This window comes from Pangasianodon hypophthalmus, chromosome 8 (genome assembly GCF_027358585.1).
Source record: "Pangasianodon hypophthalmus isolate fPanHyp1 chromosome 8, fPanHyp1.pri, whole genome shotgun sequence".
NCBI lineage: Eukaryota > Metazoa > Chordata > Actinopteri > Siluriformes > Pangasiidae > Pangasianodon > Pangasianodon hypophthalmus.
Genome location: NC_069717.1, coordinates 16462354 through 16472049, shown reverse-complemented (window position 1 = coordinate 16472049; position 9696 = coordinate 16462354). Strand labels below are relative to the sequence as shown.

The following is a 9696-nucleotide window of genomic DNA, read 5'->3' as shown; positions in this document are numbered from 1 at the left end:
CGAACCAGTCTTTAAAAAAATACATTTATTTTTGTATAATATTTGCTGATTGTTCCGTGAGATAGAAGAGTGTGGTGTGAAATTATGCTTAAAAGCAATTTTCTTGCGTTATTTGCTGGTGTTCCATGTTACAGCGGTGGTGAAACTTCTTCCGCAGAGCAGTACACTAGAAATCGCGAGAGTGTCGAGTTTATATGTGATCTTGTGCGAGATTACGTGCAACGCGCAAACTGTCATGCGCATGCGTGTTTAAGCTTAATGCGTCAACATTTCACAACGTTAACTATTTACGTTACACGGGAACAAATTGGGAAGCAATAGACAGTACAGTGCTTGGTACTGATGCCATTAGCTTAGCATTAGCATTCGGCTCGAAAGGGAAGCCGAGTTTCCGCCTTACGTCGTGTAGAGCTAAACCCCGAGGAAAAAAAGACGCCCGCTTTTTGGAAAGAGAAACGACAGTTTAATTTCACCACTGACGTGTCGTCTGCTGAATTAATTTAGCGCGGATTCAGTTCATGAGCCGGGATAGGAGGCGTAAAGCGACAGCGCAGGCGCGGCGAGTGTAGCCGACACTACCGGCATGGCCAGGGACTACGATTACCTCTTCAAACTGCTCATTATCGGCGACAGTGGTAAGCAACGCCGCGGATGTGCAACGGGAAGTAGGCCTGACTGCGGACTCACGTTTACATGATCATTTGCATGAGGATCATGTAATGCAATATGGGAATCGGTGTTGAGCCGCGGAAATCCGTGTGTCGATCACTAAACAGCTTTTAATTAATATTTGCTTTAATATTTTCTTCGTGCAAGCCGATAGCTCGGTTTTTTTTTTTTTTTTTTTTTTTTTTTAAGAGGACTGGGCATATCAGCCAACTAGGCCGGATGTGTTAGTTAAAGCTTCCTCTCAAAAGTATACTTTTATACAGTTGCCTACCAACGTGATTAATTTTCTAATAGCAAAATAACAACACTAACTTTATTTTCGTTTGTAAAAGAGTGTAGTAGAACCAGATGCGGTGCAGAGAAGGGATACAGTGAAAGATAATTAAGCGCAGCATCAACACAAACAAATCGGCTCGTGTCTGTATCCTCTCAGAATATATAGTTTTGCGTCCTAAATGAAAATATAACTATTTGTTGAAAATAGTTACCCCATGAGTCTTGTGTTCTCGAGAACAGAGAAACTTTGAAGCCATGCCTTTGGAAAGACCTTCAACTTCTCCAACCCTAAAAAAAGTTTCTGTGTTAGCTATACTGAGTTTTTATTAGGTGTTGGTAAAACTCTATCTATCTATCTATCTATATATATATATATAGATAGATAGATAGATAGATAGATATATGTATGTATGTGTAATGTATATAATGTGTGTGTTGGGGAAAGAATGTGCGAGAGTGTATGTGTGCATGGATTGAGTGGAAGATTTGGTAGGACTGTGTACCTGTGATCTGTATGATCATGTCTGTTAGAAGTTCAGTGTGCTTGGCTGCATGTATGTAATGTGCTCTGAGCATGCTCATCAATCTCATGTTTTTAGAGGAGGATTTCTGTTGAGTCATACATGTGATCCATAAACTTTCCTACCATCTCACCTTCCTGCCATTAAATAGGGGTCGCATGTAGGGTTAGGGTATGCCTCTTTTTTTTTTACATGACAATACATTGACTAACCTTCTTGAGAATGTGGATCAAGAGCTGTTTTCTTCTGTGTGGCTGTTAACCCTAGCAACTGAGCTGTTGGTTTTTGTGGTTGCCGATTGTGCAGATTTCCTTGGGTAGCAGATGACTTTGAAGTCGGAAGAAAGCTCAGTGGTGACAGCTGTATCATCAGTGCACAAAGATGCATTATATTGTTGCATATTCAACTTGTTTGCATTTATCAGGATTATACATTGGGTTACACTAGGATTGTGACACTCTTCTGTTCATACATTGCTTCTGGCACTGGCCCATCCACAGACTGGGTCCAAAATAGTGAATTGACAGCCTCTGCACACACTCCTGTGCTCAAACACTGGCCTCAGTGTTCCCAAGCAGATGCATGTCCAATAGTATGGCCTATCATTTCGGCTTTAGATGAGATCCAGCCTGATGAAAGTGCCCTAATGATATGGTTCTGTGTTATAGAATAGAGAGTTGGCCTGGTCTCAGGAAAAATTAGTACTTTCTGTTGCTAGTAATTTGGCACATTTTATTTTTATTTTAGAGCTAATGAACAATGTCCATTGTAGCAATACCTGGGCCGGTATGTACCATGCATTGTATAAGTATTAATCTCTTGAACTTTTCCACATTTTATAGTGTTATAACCTCAAACTAAAATGGACATAATTGGGATTATGTGCCATGAATCTACACAAAATAGCTCATAAATTTGAAGTGAGGGAAAATGAATAATGAAAAACTATTTACAAATAAAAAAAATCTAAAATTTGATTGCAAAAGTATTCACCCCATTGTTTTATGATCTCTAAATAGTTCTGTGCAACCATTTGCCATTGGAAGTCACATAATTAGTTTAAGGAAGTTACCTGTGTGCAACTGAAGTTATAATCTCAGTATAAATACACCTGTTCCTGGAACACTCCACTTTTTTTTTATTTTTTTTTAATTTATTTTAAGAAAACCTAAACAAACAGCATCATGGAGACTAAGCTGCTGTCAAAACAAGTCCATGACAAAGTTCTGTAAAAGTATCAGGGTTTGTTTATTAAAAAATCTAAAACCTTGAAGATCCTGCAGACTACGTTTATTTAATCCATTGTTAGAACATGGAAAGAATATGGCCTAACTGGGACTCTGCCTAGAGGCAGAGGAGGCCATTTACTAAAAGTCAATAACCAGGTAAGGAGGGCATCAGTCAGAGAAGCAAAGAACTAACCCAACCAAAATGGCATAATGACCTCAGTGAAGTGCAGCATGCTATTAATTCCCAAGCCTAAATCCAATTATTCTGTGGTTAGATGTGTGTAAACTAAAATTCTTTACTCTTCATGAACAGATCCAACCAATTGAAATTGCACTGTATTTTATTACTACTTAAATCTACAGTTGGGGAAGAAAATGATAACTTGATCAACCCAGTATGTCTTTGAGAACTGTCTGACAATTGCAGTACATTTTTCTGTGCTCAGATGATCATGGGTGTGCATCTTGTTTGTGACAGTGCAGCCACCTTACTGATGTTAACAGATCGAGACACATATGAAGCACTGCTAAGCCTAAACTCTTTAGCCTAAAGAATGTTTGAACATTGCTTCTATTTTGACCTTATGTGTAGGAGTAAACGTCTTTATTTCTAAGACTTTTTTGCCTCTTGAGACCAAATTTTTACTTTTATAAATAGTGGCACTTCGTTTGACCCAGAAGATACCACTGAAGCCATCTTAAGACTGGAATTCATGCTGAACTGGATTTTACTGCTTCTACAGTTTTTAATTGGATGGTTTTGGTGTCTTTGTGAGAATAGTCAGCTGAATCTCCTATAGTCTCCAGAGCAAATAGCCCCAGTTGTCACTGGAATGATGTTCAAAGACTGTTCTTCCTGACAGAGTTTGGGGAAATATAGCTGCACTGATTTTTCTCCACTTCTTTTTGTTTAAGATGTAGAGACTGACCAAGTGTCTGCATAGGGTTTCGCACAGTTTCAGCTGCATGCTGAAGGTATCAGGAAACTTGCACATTTTATTCTGTATCTGGGTGCCGGTATAGGCTGTGAAATGAAGTCTCATCTGTTTGTGTGATCTGCTATCTCAATTTTTAAAAATTGCTTCTTTTTTTTTTTTTTTTGCCACAGGTGTGGGGAAGAGCAGTCTTCTACTGCGCTTTGCAGACAACACATTTTCAGGTACCAGTGTACTTGATGTTTGAAGTCATTTTAATATTTTAATCAGATTGACCAGTAAAATGCCTGCTAGTCAATACTCGAGGGTTCTTCTCTTTATTTTGGTTTGAAAATGACAGGTGACCACACAAAAAAAAAAAAAAAAACTATCTATGAGTGGAAAAAACTCAGTTGAGTCTTGTGTTGTGCAGGTAGTTATATTACCACTATAGGAGTTGACTTCAAGATCCGAACAGTAGAGATCAATGGCGAGAAGGTGAAGCTACAGATCTGGGACACAGCGGGCCAAGAGCGCTTCCGTACCATCACCTCCACGTGAGTAACGCCAACCAGCACAGTGATGTTTGACATGTGATCATATTCATTCCATACGTTACTGGATCTAAAAGACGCATGCTCTAGAGCTGAGGCCTGCTTTACTTAATTATGGGGTCGTATGAAAAATTGTCTGTTTTTAAAACCTTACAATTCATGAGGGTTTGTGGTATTGCAGTAACTTAAAAACAAATTTTCATTGAGGACATAAATTTACAGAACACACTGTAGCATCAATACATGCATTAAATTATTTGGTTTCAGATACTGCTAGAATTTTTAAAGCATGATTGATATTAGGATTTTTCTCAGCCTTCTGGGGTTGATATAAACACAATATAAAAATACTATTTTCTCTGATTTCTACCTGGTCTGCAGCATTGACTCTACAGCATTCGTGCTCATTAAATAAAAGAGTGCCAGTATTCCTCCGTATTTTCTGTGACCATTGATATTGACATACCATATGTCCTCATGCATGAAGAACAGCGAGTCTGCAGAAGATAAAGGAGAGAAACAATTGGCCTCATTTGTCAGTCTTTTAGTAACATTGTGTGTAAATGTTTGCGCAAGTCATACTGAACTAAAAATTTCGCTCGATTTATTAAAAAATAAATAAATAAATAAATAAATTCAGAGACACTGATTTTCTTTGTACTTGCACGTGTATGTTAATGAATGCCAATCACCTGTAAATAACAAAGCACATGCACGGCACAGCTGATTTGCCTGTAGTGAAAAGTTCAAGTGCACAAACAACGCTGAGCACGAAACAATCGATGAGGGTAAAGCCTGAAAAACAGAAGTGAAATTTATTTTGACTAGTACTATGCCAATAAAAATATTTAATAACATAATGTGTTAATAGCAATAATAAGCGAGTGGTAAATTCTCTATGAGCTTTTCTGATATTTTTAATACGTGGCTGCTAAATCCTTTACAGTCAATGACTGCCTGAAGTCTGGAACCCATAGACCTCCACCCACCAGATGCTGGGTTTCTTCCCTGATGATGCTCTGACAGGCCTTTACTGCAGCTTCAGTTCATGCTTGTTTTTGGGGAATTTTGCCATCAGTTTTGCCTTCAGCATGTGAAAGCTGGTCAATTGGATTCAGATCAGGAGATTGACCTCGCCATTGCAGAACATTCCACTTCTTTGCCTTAAAGTCTTTGCCTTAAAGGATTGCTTTCAGAGTATGCTTTGGGTCTATGTCCATGTGCACTGTGATGACCCATCCAATGAGTTGAAGCATTCGGCTGTAATCTGAGGGGATAATATAGCCCTGAACACTTCAGAATTCATCATGCTGCTTTTGTCAGCAGTCACATCGAGCATACATGTAATTGAAATAATGAGGGAATAACACACATCTGGCCATGAAACAGCTGAGCAGCCAATTGCCCAATTACTTTTGGGCCCTTAAAAAAAGGGGGAGGGGGTCTGGTGACCACACAAAAAGTCCTTTAATTTCTACACTGTTCATCTCATTTCGATGTAAATACCCTCAAATCTGAAGACCTGAAAGTCTGTACTATTTAATTTCAACTCCAATATACTGTGGTAGACAACTAAAAAAATAAATTTATCAATGTCCAAATATTTATGGACTTGACTGTGCATTTTCTTTAGATATTTGGTCAGTGAATCATGATCTCAGTTCTAAGTAAAATCATGAATATAAATTAAGAGATATAAAGGCAGGACCAAGCTCCAAAAAGGCAACAAATAATTCAGCATTATTTTCTTTTATATAGAAACTAATAAGTAATATTCTTTCTAACCTGGGCCTCTTGTATAAGCTGGTTGTGTATGGTTTTATTTGTATATATCCAATGTGAGTGAATAGCCCTGGGCCTGTAGCTCTGCCTGGCTGGTTGGTAATTGCGTGCTGTTACTTGGATCCTTTTGATCTTTCTCTTTAGTGCCGTATTGTGCGTACTTTTGTGCCAAAAATCACTACGCCATAAGCCCCTGTTCTGCTACTGACAAAAGGGCTTTTAATTCATTCATTCATCTCCAGTAAATGCTTCTTCTTCAGGGTTGAGTTATGGAAACTGATTAGAGCTGATAGTAACTGGTAGATACATATGCACTAATGTGTGGTGCCTAATGTTGGTTCTGTCCATTGGCTTCAGTTAATTCAAAGTCCAGTTGAAACAAGTGTTAATCCAAGAGGTTAATCCCCATTATTCTCTCTCTCTCTCTCTCTCTCTCTCTCTCTCTCTCTCTCTCTCTCTCTCTCTCTCTCTCTCACACACACATTAATCACAGGTATTACAGAGGAACCCATGGGGTCATAGTGGTATACGATGTCACCAGTGCCGAATCTTTTGTCAACGTTAAACGATGGCTGCATGAAATTAATCAGAATTGTGATGACGTTTGTCGAATATTAGGTAAGGTTGCTTCTGTTCCTCTTTATCATGAATTACACACATACAAGATAGAATTATTACAAAAATACTCCAAAGAAATGGAAAAATATTCAAACCAGAACCGCTAGATGCATTTGTATAGTGGTTATCACTTTTAATTTCTTTTAATTGGTCAGTGCCAGACCTGCTTTAACATAGAAGACTAGCACGTCCTCACCATATCAAAAGCTTGCTTCCTAATGTACCTTTGTTGCACTTTGTTTTTAGTGGGTAATAAAAATGATGACCCAAACTCTAAAGTTGTGGAGACAAATGATGCACAAAAGTTTGCAGAGCAGATGAGCATCCGCCTGTTCGAGACAAGTGCAAAAGAGAACATTAATGTGGAGGAGGTGAGTGCTTTGGCTTCAGGGGTTGTGATGCGTCTTTAAAGACCAATGAAACCACCAGAGTGCTACAGGAAAATACAATATGTTCAGAGAGAACAGCAGTCTCCTTCAGAATCCTTTGATTGTTGTTAGACTATGGAGCTTTTAAGTGATTTTCTTTTTTTTAAATTGAGCTTGTCCATTCATTATGCAAAATACATATTTGACAATAGATAATTGTGTGTACAGTAATGGTCAGACAGCATATTTTTTGCCAGTTATGCTAGTGACAAATCATGAGACCAGCCATAAAACCATCATATAACAAAGATGGTTTGTGAGGGCTTTTATTAATGAGTGTAAATCTGAGTTTTGTGGTAGGAGCAGCATAATGAACTGCAGTAACTGGTTGTGTGCACATGCTCTTTGTGTCTCTTTATGTAGATGTTTAACTGCATCACGGAGCTGGTGTTACGGGCAAAGAAGGAATCTGTGGCCAAGCAGCAACAGCTGCAACAGAATGATGTTATTAAACTCAGCAAGAACAGCAAACGAAAGAAAAAATGTTGCTAGTGGATCTCAAACCTGACCGCAGCTCTCCCTGCAGAATCCCTATAGAGAAAAGGACTATGATCACCTAAATTAAGAGTAGAGAAAGCTTAATAAAGATAATAATGAAATGGAAAAAAAGAAAACAAGCATGTCCCTTTTGGACATATACAAATCATGAAGACTTTTTAAAGAAAATGTACAGATTTTATTAGAATTAAGGAATTTTTAAGTGGGAATTCAATAGATGTGGTATTTAATAAAAGAGCCTCCTTCTTTCTTGAAGGACCTGCAAGCTGACATGCTCACCACAATGTGCAGATTTTTATATGCATCGAGTTACTCATACAGCCTTGTCTGTTTTATGTTTTTGTTTCTTTGTGGGTCTCCGTCTCAGGAGTGTGTTTTCTTCTTTTTCTTTTTGGTTTGATGGAATAGATTTATTTTGTAGAATGAGTGATGAGAGGAAGCAGTTTATCTCTGAACATGAAAACTTAGACAGATGACAACAACTCATGATTTTTCACTTTTAGTGAATTTAACAAAAACAAAGAATCATTTTGACTTGTATATCTGGTGACACTGGTGGCACAAGTTTTTTGTTCTTCTCCTGGTCCTTTCTGCCAAGTGCCTCTGAAGGTGTTTCTGGTATCTGCAACATAAATGCACCCTACCATTTGCCAAGCATTTGTATTTGTAGGAAAACAGAGGAAAGAAAACATTTTACTGCCATGATCAGAACCATAGTGGACTGGTGTCATTCTTGAATGTTGCCATGCTAATGCATATGGGACTTCCAAATTGGAAGACTTGTTCTGATGTGAATCTCCATCACAGAGGTCTGAACACTCATATCATCTGCCACTGTTCTCAGTGTTCAGTGTTATAGCTCACCTTTTCCCAAAATGAACACTCTTTACTCGTGACTGCGACGTCTCAAGGTGTGATCCTGTGTAGTCTTATTCTATTTACATTTATTAATTTGGCAATTTCCTTCAAATGAGGCAGAATCCAGTTCAACTATGAAGCTGTTTTTAGGCACCAACAGAGGCAGTGCCACAACACTAACCAGTTTCTACCAGGTAATCAGAAACAATTGTAATAGTTGCAGAAAGATCTTAGAAGGAGAAATGCGGCTCATTAAGCATTGTCTTGCTTCAGAGTGACTCCAGTTCTGTATGACGAAGAAATTAAACTGAAAGGTAAAGGAAAGAGTAAAAGTATTGAGTCTTTACATGTCATATAATTGCAGCTGAATGCCTCTTGTCCTTAATCCACTATAATTAGAGCTAAATACCCAGAATCATCACTATGAATGGCAGGTTGGTTTGAGGTTCTACAAGGGTGATGTAGTGACCCATTAAACCAAGTAATGGAATCATGGCAACATGTCTGTGACTTTTTATCCATTACGCATATGTATATAAAAGCATTTTAAACTATCTATTTTAATCAGATTTAATCTATATGATCTCCATATTTGCACATAACCATGCGAGTATGCATGTGTTTGTGCTAGTAAACATTTTCAGATGTGGTTCTGCTGTACACTGGAGTAAAGAAAATTTCCTACATCTCTTCCCCCTTATGAAATAAAATTACAATAAATATTTTAAGTGGATTAACATTTCGCACAAACTCTTTTGTCTTCCCTCCTTTATTTGCCTGAATCTTCAAGCCTGTGTGCTGCTCAATGTTTTCCACTGCCAAGCTACCTTTATTTCCTTGTCAGCATTTGTAATCCTGTGTTTGCAGCAGTGATGACACTTTAAGACATACTTGCATTTTCTTTTTATTTTATCACAGTGCATTCCACATGATGACACACTTTCACTGTATGCTTTTCATACCATGAAAGTATGTTTTTGTGTAAATTTTATGCTGTACGTTAGCTATACAATCTTGCATGAAAAATAAGGAATTTAGATCATATTAAAACTTAACACTTCTGAAAGTGCCCTTACATGTAAACATTATTTATTCTCAGAAAATTCTAAAGGTGTAGAAAATTACCTAACTACAGTATACAGTCCCCTCTGAAAGTGTTGGAACAGCAAGGCCAGTTGTTTTGTTTTTGCTATACACTAAAGACATTTGGGTTTGAGATCAAAAGATGAATATGAGATGATAGATCAGAATTTCAGACCATCCAATTTTTAGATGAGCAAAAGTATAGGAACATTAAGTCTTAAACTAAATACCACTTAATATTTGGTTGCATATCCCTTGCTTGCAAT

The 9696-nt window shown here is 37.8% G+C and overlaps 1 protein-coding gene across 1 annotated transcript; it reads left to right on the top strand.

Annotated features, from left to right (window-relative positions):
- Positions 1 to 250: 250 nt before the first annotated feature.
- rab35b (RAB35, member RAS oncogene family b) lies at positions 251 to 9097 on the top strand. Its single transcript, XM_026910738.3, has 6 exons — positions 251 to 635; positions 3804 to 3854; positions 4043 to 4166; positions 6439 to 6563; positions 6810 to 6934; positions 7355 to 9097. The coding sequence occupies exons 1-6, from the start codon at positions 584 to 586 to the stop codon at positions 7481 to 7483; spliced, it is 606 nt and encodes a 201-aa protein (XP_026766539.1). The 5' UTR covers positions 251 to 583; the 3' UTR covers positions 7484 to 9097.
- Positions 9098 to 9696: the final 599 nt, after the last annotated feature.

Coding starts and splice junctions, on each gene's coding strand:
- rab35b (XM_026910738.3), top strand. CDS start 584: ATGGCCAGGGACTACGATTACCTCTTCAAACTGCTCATTATCGGCGAC. Junction 636..3,803: donor GCTCATTATCGGCGACAGTG/GTAAGCAACGCC, acceptor TTTTTGCCACAG/GTGTGGGGAAGAGCAGTCTT. Junction 4,167..6,438: donor TTCCGTACCATCACCTCCAC/GTGAGTAACGCC, acceptor CATTAATCACAG/GTATTACAGAGGAACCCATG.